This window comes from Epinephelus moara, chromosome 18 (genome assembly GCF_006386435.1).
Source record: "Epinephelus moara isolate mb chromosome 18, YSFRI_EMoa_1.0, whole genome shotgun sequence".
Lineage (NCBI taxonomy): Eukaryota > Metazoa > Chordata > Actinopteri > Perciformes > Serranidae > Epinephelus > Epinephelus moara.
The window spans coordinates 9048155-9072105 of NC_065523.1; the positions used below are offsets into that span (position 1 = coordinate 9048155).

Here is a 23951-nt window from a genome sequence, read left to right on the forward strand (position 1 = left end):
GTTTTATTTGGAGTTTAAAATCTCCATATTTAGAGAATAACGCCCTAATTTATGAGGAAAAGTTTACAGTATGAGTAAATTACAATGTAGGTGATATTAAAAATATCTACAGAATAAATTAGACCACTTGTCTTTTCCCCTCGTGCTCACATATGTGTTCCACTATTGGTGCCCAGTGCAATAAGTAATGTATTGATTCTCCATATGTAGCTACTTAATAAATAATGAGTATGTGATCTGTAATCTAAAAACAGATGAGATATTAATAGGCCTACGTGTCTGAACGTCTCCACAAAGACAGAAAAGTAAAAACAATTGTAACTAAAACAAGTATTTGTCTTTGAAATATAAATCTACAGTATTTTACATTCAAGTTTTGAGTGGGTTGCCATGGTAACTGTGATGATTTCTCAGAGGGAGTAAAGCTTCAGCTGCTCCTCCATGTCTCCTTCCGTCACCTCGCCCAGAGCGTCCTGGTTCTCCCTCAGTAGCTGGAAGATGGCTGCCAGCTGCTCCTGTTGCACCCTGGGAAGTCAAGTCACAGTGCGCACATAGACACACACACACACACACACACACACACTGATCTGAAATTTGGCATTGAGGTAAAGGGCATGTGTAAATGTCTGTCTCTGAGTTCATGCCAATTGGCAAAAAAGTGCATAACTTTAATCAATGTAACATGACCAAACTTTATAGACCTTTTTGTTGCTACTCTGTTGCTAGGGCAACAGCTTTGGCCCCTGTTTACTTCCTGTCAGCCTCTGCATTAACAAACATCAAGGTCTATCTTTTCATACATTATGGCTTGATGGTGTTGTCATGTTCAAGAAACAAGTTTGAGATGATCTGAGCTGTGTGACATGGTGCGTTATCCTGTTGGAAGTATCAATCAGAAGATGGGTGCACTGTGGTCATAAAGGGATGGACACGGTCAGCAACAATACTCAGGTAGGCTGTGGTGTTTAAACCATGCTCAGTTGGTACTAAGGGGCCCAAAGTGTGCCAAGAAAATATCCCCCACACCATTACACCACCACCAGCAGCCTGAACCGTTGATACAAGGCAGGATGGATCCATGCTTTCATGTTGTTTACACCAAATTCTGACCCTACCATCTGAATGTGGCAGCAGAAATCCAGACTCATCAGACCAGGCAACGTTTTTCCAATCTTCTATTGTCCAGTTTTGGTGAGCCTGTGTGAACTGTAGCCTCAGTTTCCTGTTGTTAGCTGACAGGAGTGGCACCTGGTGTGGTCTTCTGCTGCTGTAGCCCATCTGCCTCAAGGACTGATGTGTTGTTGTTTCAGAGATGATCTTCTGCATACCTTGGTTGTAACAAGTGGTTATTTGAGTTACTGTTGCCTTTCTATCATCTTGAACCAGTCTGGCCATTCTCCTCTGACCTCTGGCATCAACAAGGCATGTTCACCCAGAGAACTGCTGCTCACTGGATATTTTCTCTTTCTCAGACCATCCTCTGTAAACCCTAGAGATGATTGTGCATGAAAATCTCAGTAGATCAGCAGTTTCTGAAATGCTCAGACCAGCCCGTCTGACACCAACAACCATGCCACTTTCAAAGGCACTTAAATTCTTATTTTCGGCAGTAAAGTTGGCCACAAAAACAAAAGAAGCAGCTGAAAACTAAAAATGGAAAAAAACAAAACAAAACCCAAAAGCAGATTTAAATGACAGAATATTTTCACTGCACGAGATGCTGAAATCAATATAAACTGACTTGTTGCTGGAACAAGTGAAACAAAGAACATCTGTTTGGTTTCACACATTTATTTCTTTATTGCATGTTTAAACATTGAAATCAAACAGAAGAACTCAAAACCTCAAACACACGACTGAGAACTGAAGAAGTTTAACCTGTGTTTGATTTATGTCGACTTTAACATTAACGTTCTTCTAAGAACAGCGGGCTGAGAGTTTAGTGTTACTGATGTAAGTGTTTGACTAAACGTCATTTCAATCACAGTTTAGTAGTTTTAACACCTTTTAACAAAAGCATCACTTTTCTCTCTCTGTCCTGAAATCACAATAACTTCACACTCTGTTTCTGTTAATGCCACTCCTCCAATTTCTCCCTTTGTTTTAAAAATCCTCAACACAAAAAGCGAACTGGTGAAAACACAGATTCCTGAAGGCACTTTGGTGTAAAGATGTTTGCTATTCACAAGCAGCTCGGGCCTGAAAAGCTCTGAAACCCAGAAATTAAATAAAAACGAGCAGTTTAACTTGATTTATTCCTTCAGCGCTTGTCTCCTTCACTGATCAGCTGTGAGGAATGACTAAAGACGCTGAAGGTGTTTGAAGTCTCATGTGGATCATTCAGGAACTCTGAAACAAAGAGACAGACAAGGATTCAGGTTTTAGGATCACTGGTAAACCCTAAAACATACATTTTCATTTGCTGAGTAACATACATGTAACTTTACAGGACCACATCAGAAGATATCACTTTAAATCACCTTCTATGTTTTTGAAATTTAAGTAATGTCTTCTGTTTCAGGCATCTGTTGGTTTCCATTCCTTTTTTTTAATCACAGCATAAAAACAAGCTGTTTAAGATTCAATAATCTGTTGCCAAACTTTTGCATGCCACTTTCTAAAATATACCGATGTAATGTATCCATGGTTTGCAGAAACCTACAATGCCAATCTTTTCTGCTGGCGACCGAGCTGTGGTGGTATATACATATGTGGGTATAATGTAACTGCAATGTCATCAGATTTTTTGGGAGGAATACTATATGTAGTAACTGTTTTATAAAAGCAATAAGCTACTTGAGGCTGTGATTTAGACCAGCATAGACCAGATTTGCCGGTGTTGCTGGTGGCCAACTTTCAGTGTGTTTTGGGGACTTTTTCGCTGGTCATGCTAATAATAATGCCTAATAACTAATACATCCAGCCTGCAGTAATTTCTGTCGGTAACATTACTTTTGTAAGGTAACACATCATATGTATAATTGCCTTGATGTTCACTGTAAGAGTCGTAGTGTAAATGAATGGAAACCACGGTCAGACTGACCAGAAAGAAAAATACATCCCAATATCTAAAACTGTTCAAAAAGCAAAATTTAAATACATCTTTGACCACTGGGTCACCACTGGTGCTTTAAATGCAGTCTGGAATTATTATTAATGTTAGATTGGATTATTGATTCATGCTCAAAGTCTCTGGTTCATTATTACAAAGTCAACTCAGGTGTGAAATGATGGGAAAACACAGATTAATAACAAAGACTGTGTCGTCAAGATTCAATTGTTAGACTTTGCTACTCGACGCTAAACCTCATCACCTAAAAAATGTTTTTATGTTTTAATAACTAGCTTTGGGGAAACATTACACATAACCTTTAAGTCTTAACTAGAAGCATAAGAACAGTAATCAACGTACGTTTCCATCTGCACATATTGTAGGAAAGCCAATGATTTAAATTGTGAGTAAATGTTTTGCAGAGACGTTCAGTATAAAGATGGTTACATAGATGATTTGTGCATTAAAAATCAATAAAAAACATAATTCCGTTGTCATCATGTTACTGTCAAAACATATTTGTTGTTGGAAATTAGCAGTTTATAACTTCAACTCTAAGTAAAAGCTTTGTATGTCCCTTTGACTTATAAAGGGCTTTCAATTATTTTCTACATTTCTTATTTACAATTCAGCCAAATGTTTTGGAACCAGTTCAGGACCAACTTTATTCAACTGACTGCAAATTTTTGTGAAGTTTGTGTCTGACAGTAAGAACTGAGGATCTGATTTTTAACTACCTGAAATGAGACTTCACTGAGTGACCGCCGGGGCAGCAAGTCAAACACTTTTATGATTCAAATATAGGGCTCCATAAATGTGACTGGAGCCACTGACTGTGTGTGAATCTCATCAGTTCACAGCTGAAGTTGAAACAAACAACCAAGTTTCCTTTAATTAAAAGCTTCAGCAGCACTCACCGTTAGCTGTGGTGTTAGCGGGCAGCATGCAGGGTTAGCAGGTGAAGCTGTGATTGAAACTGGAGGAAATGAGTGAAGTAGAAGAAGCAAGCGCTTGCTCCTCAGTGACAGGAAACCAGCACCAGAACCAAAGAGATGAGGGCAGAACTGAACATAAAGGCCACCCGGGGTGTGCTGAGGTGCATTAAACACACAAGTGATCGGACTTATTTTGGCTAATTACAGATGATTTCTGGACGGTGTTTGTGTGTGTGTGTGTGTGTGTGTGTGTGTGTGTGTGTGTCCGTGCACGCGCACAACTGAGTTTGACTGATGACCATGACTCTCCTGTTGGGACAGAACAACTTACACCCACCTCAGATTTTTTCTGGAACATCATCACAGAATTTATTATTCATGTATAGATCATATGCATTTTTTTTTTATACGCATTGCACATTCTTCATACTGTGAACATTTGCACATTTTATCCTCTTCATTTTAAATACTGTGCGGGTCTTTTCCATTTTTAAACATATATATTTAACTTTTATTTCCTTATTGTGTAATCAATTTTATATTTATGACTGATAATTGACATTTGCAGTACTTGCTTTTATATTTCTGTTTTTGTGACTGTTATGCACCAAAATTGGTGCTGATTCCGATACACTCAGAATGTTGATTATTTTCACATGCAATGACTGCATTTGTCCTGAGGGAGAAGCTCATGTGCAACGAGAAGGCCTCTTAGATTGCAAAGGAACAGAGTGTTATTGATAAACTATTACTAGCTATACATAATAAACATTAGAAGAAATGTCTTCAAACTTAAAATATTCAAAACTGCTTCACTCAGTCTTGTTTTTTAATCTCATGCTGTTTCAGAGTAAAAACCTTTTTTCTTTTGGGACTTATTTTGAAAAATAATGAAAAATAAATATACAATTATCATCGGAATTTTGTTTTCCTGCAACCGTAAAGAAGATGAAGAATATAGCATGAAGCTGACTAAAGTATGCATAAACACATTGTTGGTACCAGGCTGATATTAAGTTTGGCATCTGGTTCCTAAAATCTGAGCTGCACTGACAGAAAAGTCCCCACCCATCTAATTCAGCTGGTAAATATGTGGCACCAGTTTCTCATTACACTTCTCAGACAGTGATGGGGGCAGTATTCAGATCCTGTACTGCAGTAAAAGTACTGATTGTAAGAATACTCTGTTACAAGTAAAAGTACTGTACTGAAAATGCTTCTTCAGTAAAAGTATGTATATGTATGAATAACCAGGAAAATGTACTTTAACTATTAAAAACAGAAAAATGTCTGCTGTGGCTGTTATACTGCTATATATGATATCATAAGATCATTCTGACTCATGCATTAATATGAAAGCAGGATTTACCTGTTCTAGTTGGTTGACGTGGAGCTCATTTTGAATTTTTAAGTAATTATTATTTTCATTGTGGATTAATCTGCTGATTATTGTGACAACAGTGAGAAAGGCCGTCACAATGACTTGAGCCCTCTGGCGGTGGAAAGTTAGTGTTACTCAAGTACTGTACTTAAATACAATTTTGATGCACTTGTATTATACTTAAGTATTTTCCTATACTTTTTTCCTATACTTTCACTCTATTATCTTTCTAAGGAAAATACTGTACTTCTTACTGCAATAAATTTATCTGCTAACATTAGATACTGCAGATTCAGATTACTAATACAAACTGTCATAATATGATGTATTATTATAAATGAAACTACCAACAGTAAAGTCATTTTAGTAGCACCCCCTTTACCAACTACACAATTTAACACATGAATGCATCAATAATTATGATCCAGTCATATATATTACTCTAAAATGTGCTATTCTGCACAATGAGTACTTTTACTTTTGGTACTTTTGGCAAATTTTGATGGCAATACTTTTCTTTTAGTATAAATTTGAATGCAGCATTTTACTTGTAATAGAGTATTTCTACACTGTGGTATTTTTACTTTTACTTCAGTAAAGGATACTTTTACTTCTTCCACCACTGTATAACTCCAAGAAAATTTTCAGAAACCAAAATTAATAAATAAACATTAAAGATTCTGTATAAGACATTTACATGATTAATATATTGTTCTGTAAAGATATATCTGAGTAATGGCATCTCGAGCAGGAAATAAAGTCACGCTACCTCTGTGTGTGTGTGTTACAGTCTGAGTTTATCTGTGGTTTGTTGTGGTAAGCCAGACTGGTATATGGCTGTTACTGCTGATATTGGGGGCGGCATTGTTGCAGATGTGTAGCGCCTACCCTTCCTTCTCCCGCTTCGGTTAACACTGTTAGCCCTGTCAGCAATGGTGCTGTTGCTTACGCTGTTTATGGCAGTGGTTCCCAACTGGTCCAGCCACGGGGTCCAGATTTCTCCTTAGTCAGCTGTTTAAGGTCCACACAGTTTAACACACTCAGTGTCATACTTGCGTTGGCCATGTCTTCGAGCTGGTTTGCTGTTTCTGTCAAGTAGCTGCCCATTAGTCACTTACTCTACAGCAGGAAACAGCACTTCACAATAAAAGCTATGTGTTGGAAATTCACTGTATTTCAAAATATAGTGTGTTTTGAACAAAGCTGACACGTTTGCGAGTCACTTGTGGTCCATTCAGATTCTTTTAAGTATTGTATAATTTCCTGATACAATAATAAATATGCTTTGACATCCTCTCTGACATTAGAACCTTTAGCAACACCAGATTTCTTATAGGACTTTTGTATTGTGTTTTACTCAGTTACCCTATGTCTATAAAAACATTATTATCTTCTAATTAACTGCTTTATTTATGATCCTACTTCAAATAGACTGTTTCCATGAAGTGTTCTCACTGATACCAGTACTGTGGTGGAGAATGTGTTCTTTGTGTTTCCTCTTAGAGCCTGCTAGAGGTTCCTATAGCATCTTTTGTGTTTCCTGTATCGACGACTTAATCCCCTTTAAGAACGCATGACCCACATTGGCCAGTGTCTTTATACTGGTTTCTATGCTCTCTGGAGAAGACACACTGTGTTTATTGGTTTCTATGCTCTCTGTGGAAGACACAGTATGTATACTGGTTTCTACTGGGAGGTTTCAGTTCCAGGATGAGGTGACAAGACTGAGGCCTTACTGGTTTGGTGATACAATGGTGTGTTTTCTGTTAACTGGGATCAAACAGGAGGTGAACTGGATTGTAATATGCTGTAGTACTGCTGGTGTAACACATGAACCATGTGACCCAGTTAAAGGCATGAGAGTCAGAGGGTGATTCAGGAGGGCTGGAGGAGTAGGAGGTCAGTGAAGGCATCACAGAGAGGACAGGTGGACTAATGAGTAGGGATAGACTGATAGTTGTTGAATTATTCATATTCATAAGAGACAGTGACCCCCAGTGTCAGTGTGGTTGGTACAGAAAACCCTGCTGTGATCTTTCTGCTATTTAATCTGTGAAGTGTTTAAAGGAATAGTTCCACATTTTGGTAAATATAAAAAGTGAATGGGAAGATCATACTATACTAATACTTTATTCCATGCAAATATAATTTATTTCTCCTTTTTCCCTTTAGTGCTGCTATTATATAGTTTGATCTATTTATTACACACTTTATGCTTATATTCTATTTTCACTTTATTAATCAAATTATTAAATGTATTCACACTAGTTCTGTGTGTGTAGCGTGGAGGGGACTACAACTACATTTCATTGTGCTTTCTTGTATTGTGTAATGACAATAAAACATGGAACTTACAGTGATGGCGGCCATTTTGTTACAAGTTTGTCAGCAGTTCTGTTGTTGTTTTCACCGAGACATCAAAGTCCGTTTTGTTTCTCTAAAGAGAAATTGACTCTGTCTCTTAAACTACATCCAAACATCCATCCAGAGGGAGCTCGGCGTAAAACTAATTGAATAAGATAATTATATTTTCATATTGGGATATTATATAATAACTCCTGGATCAACACAACAAAACATTTTAAATGTCTCTTTCGTGTTTCATTGTTAAAATCTTTCATTTGTTTTTGGGTACATTTTTCCTCAAATCTAAATTATGATCCTCCATTATCTAGTTTCGTTAATGTGACAACAAACACTTGATTCAGTTTAGAGAAGGATTATGTTTTTAGTTTAATATTTGGGGGGGAAAACATGTTTACTTCTGTAAATACTATATCAGGCATCTAAGTATCATTTTGATTATCAGAAATCCCGTACAGCATCAGTCTATCTGTACTCGTGGGGTGTTGTTGGGGTTGATGTGGGGAGGGGACTGTTGGGAGGTTATTTAATAGAAACATGACCTTACCACATCCTTCCTAACACACTGTGTGTCTGCTGAGGTTGATTATAGAGAGGTAAAATCAGATGTAAGCTCTATCCTGAAAAGATAAAGGTGGAGGCAGTCAGATGCTCTGCTGACTCACAGAGAGGACACACACAGAACATTTGTTGTTGCACACAATGTAAATTATCAACAAAAACTGGGGGGGGTCATGCTCAGATATCAGGGGTGTGGTTGGTATGGCAAGACAGATGGATAAACTGAAGTTATCCAGTGATATACCGCATCATGTTGTCCTTCAAAACCTTATTTAAATTTGATGAATATAAAGGTATATACTATGGAGCCTCCACAGTATGATAGTAGATCCATAAATTATTCATCCAAAAACAATAATTTCGATGCACCAGGTAAACTGTGTCACAAAACTATTATCTTACGTACAAGATAATAAGATATAAAATATGTAAACCAGAATTACTGCCTCCTGCTTGTATGCCTTGACGAACACTCAAGTTGCAGTTACAGTTTACATCCATGTCTGTCCAGACTCATATGTAGCTATGAGACAATGCCTCAAGTATGGATGTTGCTGCAAAGAAGATACATATTCTAAAACATCTTCCCCCTACAGCACAGAAGATCTATACAATCAGCACAGTTTCAAGGTGGACACCCAAGATCAGTGTCACCAATTCAGTGTCTGACCAAATGTCTCCCCTTCTGTTCCTGAGTTATGACGTTTATTAATGGCCAGTACGATGTTTTTGCTAAATATTATGTCACAGTGAAATTGACCTTTGACTTTTTGGATATTTAATATCATTGTTTGACATTTTTGTCCTGTAATTATGTTATAATTAGTGCATGAATTCTTATGGCCAAAAACATGTTTTGTGAGGTCACAGTGACCTTAGATCACCAAATTCTAAACAGTTCATCCCTGAGACCAGGTAAATGTTTGTGCCAAATTTGAGGATATTCCTTCCAGGCCTTCTTGAGATATTTCCTTTGTGAGAATAAGATGGATGGAAGGTCATAGTGACTAAAGCCCGGTTTACACTGTGTGATTTTGGGCTGTCCCACTATCTTTGGTTGTGCCTCTAAAACGTTGGTCCTACATCAAACAGGGAGAAAGGTTCAAGGATGGCTGTTGTCAAGGTCTTGCTATCAAAGACAGCCTGGGATAAAATTCTGACAGTGTCAGAAATGTGGGATGACCGCCTCACTGTGTGACTGCTGTTGCGACCTACGTCTACTAACCAACCAATAGAAATGTTTATGTCATGTAGGACTCTTTGATAATAGTGTGAGATGAATCATGTAAAGAGAAAGAAGTATCTGAGAGCAGAGACATGTCATCAGCACCGCTCTGTTGTTTCAAATTGCAGAAAAACAAGAAACCTCAGGAGTCCCACAAACATCGTTCCAATTCACCTCCCAAACATTAGTCAAAAAATGTTGCTTATGAAATGTCTCACCACCATGAAGGGGTCGTCCTAGCAGCGTCAGAAGGTGAGAATTTGGGCCTAAATATCTGACTCTGGTGTCCGTCTTTATGTTTTAAATTAGTCGGTCAGCAAATAAATCTCACAGGGAGATCTAGTTTGGATTGATGACCACAGATTTCTAGCCCGACATCACCAGACCAAACTGTAAATGTGAATCAGTCTGGAGTCTCTAAGACCATATTTGATTTCCAAGGGACAGGTCATCAACATGTGACATAGCAGTAGGACTGGGCGATATATTGATATTATATTGATACTGTGATATAGAAGAAGATATGCTTTATTAATCTGCGAGGGGAAATTCAATGTTTTCACTCTGTTGTCATAAACACACAGGCCCGAAAAACACATACATGGTCAAACAAGACCTATTCATGCATTAAATGAAGAGTATAAGAGTAAGGGGGCTGCCCATGGACAGGCACCCTGAGCAGGTGGGTTTTTGGTGCCTTGCTCAGGGGCACCTTGGCAGTCCACACTCCATATCTGGTCTGGATGGGGACTTGAGCTGTGACCCTCTGGTTCCCAACCCAAGTCCCTATGGACTGAGCTACTGCTGCCCCAATATGAGACTGGATATGGTGTTAGATTCTGGATATTGTAATATTGTAAGTATTGTCTTTTCCTGGTTATAAGGGCTTCTTTACGGAAAAGTGATGTGATTTTCTGATCTTATAGAAGTCATTATATCCACATTACTGATGTTTATTTATCAAATATGTCACTGTGTAAATATTGTGTGAAAGCACCAACAGTCAACCCTACAATATTGTCGCAATATCGATATCAAGTTATTTGGTCAAAGATACTCTGATACTTGATTTTCTCCATATTGCCAACATAGCGCTGAGCATCCAGTGACCAGGCCACAAATATGGCCAACACAGCTTTCCTCACAAGAAAAGTTTTAAGTGTTTAAGTTTAAGCTTTAAGTGTTGGTCTTTAAGCAAAGCCACACTGTGCAGTTTGTTACAGCAGCTTCAATAAAAAGTCACACATCAGCTGCAGCCACCTTGGATGTTTAAGAAAATCCCTCAACAGCGCTCCTTGTTACAGTCTTCGTCTAAAACACACCCTGTATTAAACAAGCGGTTGTGGCCCAGCACGTCCACAGCAGAGCTGGGACCAGCAGCATCTGCCCGAGCAATAAATCGTGAGCTTGCAGATTCCTTGAGCTCCCAGGCAAAAAGATTTCACCACGCTCAGCCATGTAAATGGCCCTTACACCATTTCCATGACAACTGAGCAGCCACATCATCTGAGGAAAGCCATGACGTGTGGTTCAAAGTTACAAAAAAACAAATAAGTGTGTGCAGGTGGTGCTCCTAAGAATCAGACTGAGCATTGGATACATGACAGTTTTTCAGTACTCCATGATGCAGACACAGTTTGTGTCAATACTACGATCAGCACTGAGGTTTGAGCCCAAGTGTTGGACTGAATGAAAGGGCTGCAGCTGTGGAAGCTAACATCATACTGACTGCTGGAAACATCATTCACATGAGGACAGAGTTTATAGAGACTGAGTGAGGGGAGCTGGAATGAGGAAGTTGGACAGAGTTCAGCATTGAAATATTTATTCATCTGTGAAGTCATTTGGCCCTGAGAAACGACTCAGAGTCAACAGAAGAACAAAGACACGTTCCCTTCTCTGCTTCTCCTTTAAAACTCAACAGAAACACAGTAAAGCTGCGCTGCCAAGCCACGGAAACATTTTAAGAGCTTCTGGAGTTTAAATAAAAACGAAGCTCCAATCAGACGAGCTGAGTACGTTCACTCCCTAAAACTGTAAACAGTCTTTCCTTTAACTTGGCTGAACACCTTCAGGCTTCAGTAACAGACAGAGAACATACGTAACAGAAGATTATATAACACCTCTATTCACTCATACTCCAGGCCTCAGGATGTGTTGACCACAGACACAAACCTGCTCTCTGTTTAAATCCACAGAGATTTATCCAAAGCTATAACAACAATAAACTGACTATTGACAAGGGAAAAAAACAATTCCAACACCAGGAGTTGCCTCAATAACCCAGAATTCAGTGCAGCTACATGATATCAGTGCCCTGGTGAGCAGACTCTGGAGATATGACGAGAAGAGAAAGATACATACTCTAAAACTTCTGCTGTAACAAGACTATTTTTGTGTGAGCTTGGCTCCATCAGCTACCTCAATTTAGATGTCTTGCAGGATCAAAAGTCTGGATCCATGAAGACCTATGAGCTTTATTTTTATTGGAAGAACACTTTTGCCAGTGTGAAAAAATAAGATCCTGTAATTCATTATAATGAAAACTTTTCTTGAAATAATGAGTTATTCTCTAAAAATAATGATAAACCATCTCAAATTATAAGTAAATATCTAAACATAATGAATTACTATGTCGAAGAGTTAGTATCTTAAGATAATAAGTATCTCATAATACTGAGAAACTTTCTTAAGATAATGACTCAATATTTCAAAAATAATGAGGAACAATAAGCCTCATGTTACTATGAAAGCATTATTTTGAGATACTAATTCATTATTTTAAGAAAGTTTGTCATTATTTGGACTGGATTCTGTTTTGTGTTATGTCATTGTTATTTTATATTATGATGCTTTCTACTTTTAATATATTTATCTTTCAGGTTTGTGGTTCTCTATGACATCTTGCCAAAGGACTGCAGCTGCGAATTAGCCAGCTGGCTAAAACTGGCACATTTACAGTAACACTGTTGATTAATGTGTACTGTCCTTTTGTAAATAAAATAAACTGAAACTGAATTATTTGAGTACTAAATTTTGGAGAAACTGAGACAGACTTTCTGAAGACACTATTTTTTTATTTTAAGATGGGTTTTGCATTATTATAATGCTACAAAATTATTCTGAGAAAGTTTCACATTATTTTGAGATTCTAACTCGTTATGTTGATAAACTTTCTACTATTACTAATAAATGAACTCATTATTTTAATGCAAAGTCGTCATTCTGAGAAGGTAAATCATTATTTTGAGAATGTTTTTCATTATATTGATATATCAAGTCATTACTTTGTCTTTTATCATTTGAGACCCTAATTTATTAATTGGAGAAAGTTTCGTATTATTGTTATACTGAGCCATCATTTTGTGAAAGTTTCTCGTTATTTGGAGATACTAAGTTATTATTGTCATTATTTTGAAAATGTTTTATCATTTTTTTGAGATACTAATTTATTAATTTGAGAACTTTTCTCATTATTTTATTATTAAGTCATTATTTTATAAAAATTTCTACTTATTTTGAGATACTATGTCATTACTTTGTGAATGTTTCTCATTATTTCAATACTAACTAATTATTTTGACAAAGTTTCTCATTATGACTTGCAGGAGCTTTTTTTTCTCTCCCACCAAACTGGCAGAAATGGGCTTCAGTATTTCTTTTGACCTGATTTGTTGTTGTTATTTTATAGATATTTTTGTTTTGGTTATCCGGGACCAAAAGAAACTCCTTTAAGAGTCAGTGGGTCTTCCTCAATACAGTTTGAACTTGCATCCCTCTGAGTTGCAAATCCAGACTCTGGAGGACAGGAGGACACGATACAATCACTTACACAATCACAATCAAACTAAATTTAACATCATATGCCCACCCTGCTACTGTTCCTTTTTATTGATATGTCAAGTATGTTATTAATGTTTATTGCAGTGCGCTGAGATCTGAACACATGAGGAGCCAAGAGTCCACAAAGGTCCAATAAAAACATCAACTGTAACTTCACCTTCAGACAAACTAATGTAGCAGCAACAAATCTTATATTCACACTCTAAGAACAAAGTTTATCTTTCAAAATTGATCAAATCAACTCAAATCAATTAAGCATCTTTAAAATCTTTAAAAACTATTGGAGTAAATATCCAAATAGAAACTGTTTTGATAAATTGAACAGCGATTTGAAATCCAAACGTTAATTTAACTTCATTTGGTGACACAATAACAGTGGTAGGATGGAAATGAATGGGAATAATAACCTGTGAGATGCTAGCTTGGCTAACTTTGTTGTGGGGTTATAAACTAAATAGAAGAGGGCATTCAAAAAAACATATCTCAGGTGAGAGCAAAGAGCAGAAGACCCTTCACCTCCCATCACTCTGCAGGACTGAAGCTTTAGCAGCTCCCTCTCACATCTGCTGCACTTTCATTTCATGCAGGCGACACACAAAGGATGAAACAAAATGAAACAGAGAGCAGGAATTGGAATTTTTTTTCTGTATTAGCATGCATACAACATGTCACATGTCATGCCACGGTACCACACAGAGAAGGTGAAGTTTACACTGACCTCTGCTCCTCCTCGATCTCCTCCTTGGTCATCATCGTCTCAAACTTGCTCTGTTTCTTTCCAGGAGTGAACTTCACTTGTTCTTCAGCTGCAGCCACATCTGACACACGGAGAGAGACACAGAGGGTCATTTGTTGAAAGTAACTGAGTACATTTACTCAAGTAGTACAACAAATATGATGTACTTTGCTTGAGTATTTCCATTTTATGCAACTTTACACTTCCATTCCACTACATCTCAGAGGGAAATATTGCACTTTTTATTCCACTACTTGTATCTGACAGGTTAAGTTACTTTTTTAAAAAACCCTCCCGTCCGGTGAAAACCATGTATCTCCAGATGTGTTGATGTTGAATGTTTGTGATAAAATGAAGTATTTTTCCTTATGTTAAGGATCTCAGTGCTCTGTACCATTGCAGACAGAGAGTGCACATTATTGAATTAACTCATTTAAACATCAGAGACACTAAAACCATTGAAATACTGTGAACTAATCAGGTGGTAATTGCAGGGTGACAGCATCTCATATAATGTTCAAAGCCAGTTTACTAAGAACATGTGGAGGATTGTGTGTAAGTAACTTAAATGTATGAGACTCCCCTCCTTGTGTTGATCTCCTGCCACCAGTAGGGGCATATTTTAGAGGGTAGGAACTTGTATGGGTTGGAGGACTTGTTGGAACGAATGGTTGATAATACCGTGTACATGCACAACACACACACCTGTCGCTCCACCTGTTGGAGGGATAGAAAGCAGATTGTCAATGGGGACGGCGGCTGTTGTTCAGAGCAGCCAAGTGCTTTAGCTGACTGTTCAAGATTAAGTATCATCCTCCTAAAGCAGATGGCTGCTGCACCTCTATGCACGCCTACTGATCCACTGATACAGCACACACAGACACACACTGAGGAGACAGGAAGTAAACAACTGGTTGTCATGTGGCTACTGGGCGAAAATTTCTTGTTTTATAACAGTTGGTTGCGATGCACAAAGAGCATGTTTAATCATAATAAATTTATTTATTGTTTTAATGTAAATGTATTGATTTCTAACCAGGAAAAACCATTCACACTCACATTCACACCTACGGCCACTTTAGAGTCAGCAATTGACTTAAGCTGCATGTCTTTGAACTGTGGGAGGAAGCCGGAGTACGCTGATACCCTCCACACAGAAGGGTCCTGGAAGGGTCCTCTTGCCGTGTGGTGACAGTGCTAACCACTGCACCATCATACTGTCCTTACATATTTCAATTACATATAAAATTTCCATCCAATTGAATCAAGTAATTCCGAAGTAAACCAGGAAAAAACCATTTATCTAATAGACTATTAGAATTAATTTAACTATAGCTCACAGAATTTACCTAATTTACTTTAATAATGTTTATGTAACTACTGCAAAAAAATTCTATGCATTTTGAAACAGATTATTACAGTAAATTCAATATACGCAACTAAACCTGCGTGTGTGTGTGTTCTGAATATGTCGCCTAACAGCTCGACTCTGTGGGCTTTCCCTGGAAATAACTTATCTGTCAAGCACAGCTGCTGACATCTGCCTGCTACAAGAAGCTGTTTCAAGTCTGCCATGTGTACAACAGTTACAGTGAAGAAGTTGTTGTTCTCAGGCTTCTCAAGCAATGCTAGTACAAAAATTTATAAAAGGAAAGACACGCAAGTAAAAGCTAAAATCCAAAACATAAAACATGAAATAGTGCAGAAGTTAAAATATAAGAATAAATTAAAAATATCTATGAAATAAAATAGAATATATATAAAATAAAAGGTTACTTATATAAAATAGGGTAAAATAAAAATCATAAAAAACAGAACAGAAAAATACAATTTTAATATAACATATATAAAAATAGAATAAAATGACAAAAAATATAAAATACATATTGTGGTAGATATAAATATATATGTATAGTGGGGTGTGTGCAGTTATAAATAGGTAGTAGAAGTAGTGTTATGTGCCAGGGCAGTGTGAGTAAAAAAAAAAGTTAGTTATAGTAAAATGCAGTGGTACAAGGTATAGGGTACGTATTACAGCAGTAAGATGTAAAAGACTACAGCTTATGTGTACAGGGCTCATTCTAAATTGTATTCCTATACTGAAAGATTTGTGTTCATCCCTCTGAAATACTTTGAGTACACAGAAAAAAATACACTGGTGTTAATTTGTCTCACAATACCATGTGACTTCCTGTCTGTGGCTCTCAGCCCAGAGCCTATTGGTTCCTACTGATTTACTATTAACTGTGACTCTGTGGAGAGAGCACTTAGTGGCAAAATAGAAGCACTCTGTAAAATCTTGTTGTATGAAATATGAAGTACATGGCAACAAAAAGTAAAGATGCGCAAATGTCTCTAGTTTTTGCACACATTTCATTGATCAGAGGGCGACGAGCTGTCTTACCGTTGTTCAGGACGATCTCTGGTTCTGGTTCAAGCTCAAGTGATTCCTCCAAAATAGGTTCAGGGGTTGGCAGGCGGTCCTCTGTAGATCCAGGGATCAGCTCAGGTAAGGACTCCTCAACAGGTTTAGGTTTAAGCTGCTCGACTTCTTCAGATACCAGATCAGACTCGACCACAGGCTCTGGATCAGGCACTGCAACTGGCTCTGGGGCAGGTTCAGGCTCTGATACTGGTTCTGGCTCTGAGATAGGTTCTGGTACTGCAGCTACTTCTGGTGCTGCAACTGGTTCTGGAACAACTTCTGGTTCTGGCACAACCTCTGGCACTTTGACTGGTTCTGGTACTTTGACTGGTTCAGGGACAGGTTCTGGTACAGGTTCTGGTACTGTGACTGGTTCAGGGACAGGTTCTGGTACAGGTTCTGGTACTTTGACTGCTTCAGGGACAGGTTCTGGTACTTTGACTGGTTCAGGGACAGGCTGGAAAGACAAAAGATTTTCAACCTGTTAACTTCTGTCAGAGATAAAAGTGACAGTTGATCTGAGCAGCTGTTTGACATCACTTAGGCTTGTTTTAATCGGTTTTTGTTGATATAATGTCTCGACTGAGTGTGATATGGCTGCATGACTGAGAGACTCAGAATGTCCTGAAACAGAAGACAACAGACTCACACTTGTTTGTAACCTACTACAGGAATAGAATATCAATAATTCACTCTTTGTTATTTTAATTTAGTGAAGAAAACTGTGTTTTTTTGCATTCCTTCAGTGAACAAAGAACCCAATTTTTTTTTTTGATATAGATAAATTCTACTTTCTTATTTTAAAGAGTTGGTTGGGATTCACAAAAGACACAATAACACCAACAAACTACTAATCAATTGTATCATATCGTATCATACTGTACTGTGTCATATGGCATCGGAATGCATTGCATGATATAGCATCGTATCGTATCGTATCGTATCGTATCGTATCGTATCGTATCGTATCGTACCTCACTATACTGTATTGTATCATATCATATCGATGTACAGTATCAGTGGATATGTCGGCCAATAAGAAATTCTAGAGCTGAAAAATTATGTTTACCATCTTTTAAAAACAGTTTGTCCACCAGAGACTGGCTTATTGATACACTACAAAATGCTTCTCTCACCACATATGTATTGGCCTCAGAATTGCAGAATCCAGTGACCTTTAAAATAACTTTTTCAGGCCTCAAATAAATGAATAATGGGTGAAATCCAATTAGGTGTGTCAGTTCATGGTCCTAATACTGCACATGCTGGCGAGCCAAAATAGAGTGGAGCCTCAATTAATAAATTCATGGGAATTTCTTTTATTAATTGTGATCAACAGTGTGATCTAAATTTGGAATTTTATGTATTTATTTTATTATTCTTGATCTTATGTACTTTGTAAATCTTGTTTATTCTTATGATTATTATAAGTCTGTGTTCCATGTTCTGTGCTATATGTGTATGGCTTGGCCAGTGTGTAAATCACACTGTTCATCTCAGAGAGGCCCTTTTAATATAAGGCCATATTGTAGGTCAAATCCTTCACTTGAACAAAGACTGCAGTATCAAAGATATATTAAATATATCATTACTTGAGGTGCTTGTAATGGGATCATATTAACATGTGAGCTGTTGATGTAGTGGTAGTAGAGGTGGGTGCACTGAGTAGATGGGTCGGTTACCAAAGAGGAAGTGAACTCCTATGGCATTCTGGCTGATAGGTGGATATACTGTTAACAGCCAGAATATGGATTTACCTGCATATGCCCTCCACTACACCACTGATGTGAGAACTCTGACTGCTCATCTCTGACCTCTAACAGACTAATGTTGCGTGGGAGTCACTGATGTCAGCTGCAGCTCCTCATTGAGGATCAGCCATTGCCTGCACATGACAGCAGGACAAATAAAACCCTCTTCAGCGTCCACTGACCTGTCCTCTCCACGACACCTGCCAGCTCACATATACGGTATATATATCTATCTATTTTTTCAATGGCCTGCCTCGCTGATCGTTCACATAGATGCACCTGTCTGTGTCTTTTGTGAAGTGCTGAAATGGCAGAGATCGACATTTGAGCAGCAGATCTGGTTACTCCATCAGCCTCTGTGATCTCACAGCAGGACTCACAGCTACAGGATGAACATTTGACTGAGGTGCTTAGGTTCTTTAGTAAGGTGTTAAGTGTTAGTTAGGTCTTTTGTCATTCCTTTAAAATCACAGCAAAAACATGGACAGTTTGGTGATATTTTAACTATATGCCACAAGAGTTCATTTCAAAAAGACCTTACAGTAAGTCAAAATTTGAGACAGTAAATCACAATGAAAATGTAGGATGTCAAAATTGACTTTATTATTATCATTCCCAACATTTTTTTTTTTTTTTTTGGCTTAAGTGAAATTAATAAAGAATACATCAGTTTTGTATTTATCTCGCTCTTTGGCTAAGGGTTTGGTTTAAGGATTTGACTGTATAGAGACAGCACAATGTGTCATACCCCCCTCGGAGGGGAAAAACAATCAGCACCACAATATGCAACCAAAGGCTGGAACACTAACAAAATGGGCATTTTTCTGTTGTTCGCTACCAGACATAAATGACAGTCAATAAAGAGTGATAAATTGTTTTCCCCTCCAGCAGAGGCAAGACTTAATTGTCTCAATGGTAACGACCTGTCAATCACAAGGTAACCCCGCCCCAAAGCATAGCTACCCTGTGTCATTGTTTATTTTTCTCTAACTGGGACCATATTTTACAAAATGAACATCTTGCTGTATTGAAGAAGACTTGAAACTAGTCCTTGGGATTATAAACTCAAAAGAAAAATGTTTATTGAGATAATGAATCAAGTGAGAAGTAGGATCATTTTCTTATAGACTTACAAACAATGGGATTTCTTTTGTAACCAGTGAAGTCGCCCCCTGCTGGCCATTATGCAGGTTTAAGGCACTTTGCACTTCGGCATCCCTTTAGCTCAGATTTAGTCTCCAGTTCCCTTAGAGTTAGTTTAGGTCGCTTTGGCTTCTGCTGCCTTCTAATGGAACTCTTGAATTTGTGGATACCACAAAGCCGTGTATGCTGCTGCATTCAGATAGGGAAGTGTTTACTGTATTTACGATAAGAGTCCATATGAACACCCCCCTGTTGTGGTAGGCTTTCATAAAATTTCCTCTTACGATGTCTTGAATACCTCAAGAGGGCACGTTCATGTAGACCATTGTTGTAAAAATGTTAAACGCAAACCATTTGAGGGCGGCAGATATATGCCGGTGTCGCAAGTTCCATTTGAATGCAACATTAGCTTCCAGGTCCCTTTAGCTTAGAGTTAACTTCTATGTTCCTTCAGCTTAGAATTAGTTTGGTTCCCTTAAGCTTTGGTCCTTTCTAGTTTAGATTCAGCTTCTAGGTCTCTTAGGCTTAGAGTAAGCCTCAAGGCTTTTCACCTGCCAACTACAGTATGGACTGGTGTCTTGTTAGCGAACAATGTACAACATGTAAATCAGACAGCTATGGAGTTGTTTAAAGGTGGCTCACAGTTTCCCCCTGCTTCCAGTCTTTGTGCTAAGTTAGGCTAAACACATTCTGGATCCTCTATTTCTGTAATGTTCCTGGACGCACAGAGATGAAACTGATATTCATCCTCATATGAGGACACAACTACATTTTCCAAAATGTCAAACAAAAATGATCGTGTCTTTGTGTATTTATCACCAGATTTTAAAAAGCAGGAACAGAAGGAAAATGTTTTCAGAAAAGAGACTGCAATGTCCCTGTCTGGTCCGATCAGTCAAACCCAGCCTGGACCCGGAAAGACGCCACAGTCCTGCTACTGATGACTCACTACAGTGACAACTGGTGCACCAGGGGAGGTCAGACAGTGAAATGCATCAGGTCTGACTGTATTAAACCATCTGTCTGCTGCCTGGTCTCTTAATCCCACAGCCGCCCTCCCTCACACCCTCTAACTGGATTGGCATCCATTTAGTCTGCTCCTCAGCCTCTGAATTCCTGTGCTATGGAACACGAAAATAATCTCAACACCAAAGAGCCGACTTGCTGAAAGAAAGTGTTCTGTGTCATGATGCTAAATGCAGAGTCATTAAATCATTTTATGAGTCAGCAGGATGATAAACTGTATTTCTAGCTGAAACCAAGGCCGAACTTGTTCTGCCAGCCTAAATTGGTCAAATATATTTGTTGGGTGACTGAGTCCTTCATGAGATCATCATGTACAATGTTGTCCTTTCAGCCAATGACCTTTGGATAATGAATCAGACAAGCCTCATTAGAGCAAATTATGCAAGTCCATTTCTGCCAGTGAAAGCAAACCTGATGAAATTAAAGGAAATTACAAAAATAAAAACAGTAATGGTACATCCATGTTATGGGATAAAGTTACAGTTACAATAATTAAGATTACTGGTATAACATTGCAAATCAAGATTATGAGATACCTAAACAAGTTTATAAAATACTAAATTAAGATTACAAGAAAGAGTTCATCAGGATCATAAAATACTAAATCAAAATGGTAAAATGCTAAACTAAGATTATAGGATACTAAATCAACATTACAAAACACTAAATCAAAATTCTAAAATACAAAATCAAGACAAGATACTATAACAAGATTATGAGATTATAAATCAGGATAATAAACTACTAAATCAAGATTATGTTATACAAAATCAAGATTTTAAAATTGATAGGATACTAAATCAAGATTATAACGCACCAAATCAATTCCATTTCTAAGATAAATAAAGGTCTGAGAGCACTGCTCTAATTAGTCTGAGTCACTCTGACCTTCATGACCTCTGAGAACATTTCCTGGTAAATATATCCCATTCGGTAACATTACACTGAGTGCTTCACTCCTAAAAGCCATTTTAGCTCTAACAGGGTGCAGAGGACGGCATCAGATCTCCTGGCATGTGGAGAATTTAGGGAACAACATGAGCAAACACTAAAGAGGAAGCAGCTCCAGTTGGTGAAGAGCCTGAGGCCAGCCATGTGAAATCAGCAAGCTGTTCTTACAGAGCTGACAGAGCATTTTCCCCTTTATTATTCTACAGTGAGCAGAGGTGTGCTCTACAGAGGGCTCATGGGTAAGTGTTAGAGACTGTCCTCCAAACTATGACCACATTAGTCTGTTTTATAAGCAGCAATTACAACCCATATAAATATATATTTTTGTTAGGTGGTGATCCTTAGTGGCAGTAGTAATTATGACGGGAGCAAAGGAGGAAATCGGGGGAATTAGTATAAAGAGAGAGAAAATCCACCTAGTGTGGCCGTGAGAGAGGGATTGTGGATGGGTCAAACAAACACAGGACTTTCATCCAGGAGACCGGTGTTAGAGTTCAGTGCATAGATGTGTAATAATACCTAGCTACCAGATTCCAAGATGGCGCGTATTCAGTCTTATGTAATAACTTGCCTGGTTCATATGCCAGAAAAGTTTCTTGCTTCTGGATTCACTTCTATGATATGCGGCCCACTGAAAATGCACACTAGTGTTGTGTCCCTGTCCGTGAGTACTGCACAGCTTATAGACTTCAATTCGTGATGACCTCACAGTTCTTTAAAATAGTTTCCTCTGCTCAAGGCAGTTTTACAGATGTATCACCTCAATGGATCAAAAATTCATAATAGAAAGAGTCATAATCAACCTTGTCTGCAGTCCTAGCTGTCCTGTCAGCAGCTTTACACACCTCTCTCTAACAGTGGTGGTGTATGGAGAAAATGCTTTTTGGGCCACAGGAGACTTTTTCACAGCAATATTGCGAGTGGCCCTTGGGAAAAAAAATTGGTGGTCAGGCTGAGCAGTGTTCCTGGAGGCCTGATTCAATGTGAAACCAAAAGTCAACTTTCAGTTACTTTAACAACCTAATGTTGTACGTCACCTGATGTACCTGACGAATGTCACATGAGCAAATCACGTTATGTTACCTTAGTAACAAATGTTCTAATTTAAGATAAATCATGATTTTTTTTCCTGAACCTAACAACATAGTTTTGCGTTAACTGCGATTATTTCACAGTGTTAACCACATGTTTAAAACTTCAACCATAGTAAGGATGTGAAAAAAGTTTGTGATGTTGGAAACATGGCGGCCAGGCCGGAGCAAACTTCCTCATTTTACACTTAAACAGTACACTAAAATATGTTTCTGAAAACATTTGAGGTGAGAAACAGGAAAGGCAGTTACAGAACCTTGATTCATATCTGATCAGTGCTGCCTAGTTTGACAGTTTGACCGCAGTATACAAGCAGTGATTGACAGCTGTGTTAGAGACTCCTCGGCCCTGATTGGTCTCTTCTTTGAGCTGCGGTAGATTCTGGCAAATGCCATTAGAAGCACTATGAGTGGGAGGAGGAGCCTGTCTGTCTCATGTAATACTGTGTGGATATAGTGACAGCTTTAGCAAGCATGACAATAAGTTATTTTATAAGGTATTTTGCTGAGGAATAAATACCAGGAGTATATACAGAGGGTGATGTGCTGTGAGGGAATAGACTACTGTTGTGTCAGAGAGCTTCCTTCTCTGCTCTGCTTCTCTGTCTGAACACAGACTCATTGTTTCCTCAGCTCTCTGCTTTATCTCCACTTCAGCTCTCTGACGCCGCCTCAATTTATTAAAGAGACAACTGGACACTTCCACTCTGTTCTCTGCAGGGAAACGTCTGCAGGATTGTCTGCAGGGAAACAGGAACAGGGAAAACAGGGGACGCTTCTCCGATGTTGACACGTGTTTTATTTTGTTTGACGTCCGGCTATCTTATAGACTCTTTTTGAGAAATCTGTCTTATTTTTTCAGGTTGCTTTGCAGTGTGGGCAGATGTTACCAACGCTAGAATAGAAACTTTTTTACAGGATTCTCTGCCATTGAATCAGGCTTTCACGTTCTGAGGGGAAGCACACGTGCATCTGTATTTGTAGTACAGCCAACGGGAACGCCCTCTCTCTGAAATGACCTGTGATTGGTCAAAGACTCCTGTCACATTCTAGATTTGTCACATTCTAGATTTTCTAAGGCCTGAAAACAGAGCTAAGAGGAGGTGGAGAAGTCTTCTCTCAGACCACCTGAGTTAAAATGTGCTCAAAGTTTATTATGGAATTTTCACTGAATGATGCCAAAATTAAACTGCCTACCCCAGCTTTAATATTTTCTTATGTTAGCAGAGGCGGTCTTTACTCCAGGTGAGGTGGTCTTGGTTTTGACTCCCTGATAATATTGTTATTAGAATCATCTTCACCAGTTTGGCCCTTTAAACTGCAGTTGTTGGTGAAGGAGACGGAAGTTTTCAAGTCTTTAGATCGGGACTGAAATCAAGAAATGAATGTGTTTTTATACAGAAATGTTTCTGCATGAGACGAGTTTCACCCATTTTCTTGGTTTCCTTAACGTAAACAAATGCAGAA

At 38.2% G+C, this 23951-nt stretch overlaps 1 protein-coding gene across 3 annotated transcripts in view; it reads right to left on the reverse strand.

The window, feature by feature from the left end:
- Positions 1 to 8: 8 nt before the first annotated feature.
- Positions 9 to 23951, reverse strand: part of si:ch73-366l1.5 (FILIA-N KH-like domain-containing protein) — a 38027-nt gene continuing 14084 nt past the window's right edge. Inside the window, exons 2-5 of one of the 3 annotated variants that reach the window (XM_050069480.1) lie at positions 16502 to 16979; positions 14080 to 14179; positions 8280 to 8352; positions 1776 to 2349 (exon numbers count right to left, since the gene is read on the reverse strand). In XM_050069480.1, coding sequence (XP_049925437.1) covers positions 8319 to 8352; positions 14080 to 14179; positions 16502 to 16979 — 612 coding nt within the window. In that variant the 3' untranslated portion in view covers positions 1776 to 2349; positions 8280 to 8318. Of the gene's footprint in view, positions 526 to 1775; positions 2350 to 8279; positions 8353 to 14079; positions 14180 to 16501; positions 16980 to 23951 lie in introns of those variants that run through there. The other 2 variants (XM_050069479.1, XM_050069481.1) reach the window with 2 other exon arrangements.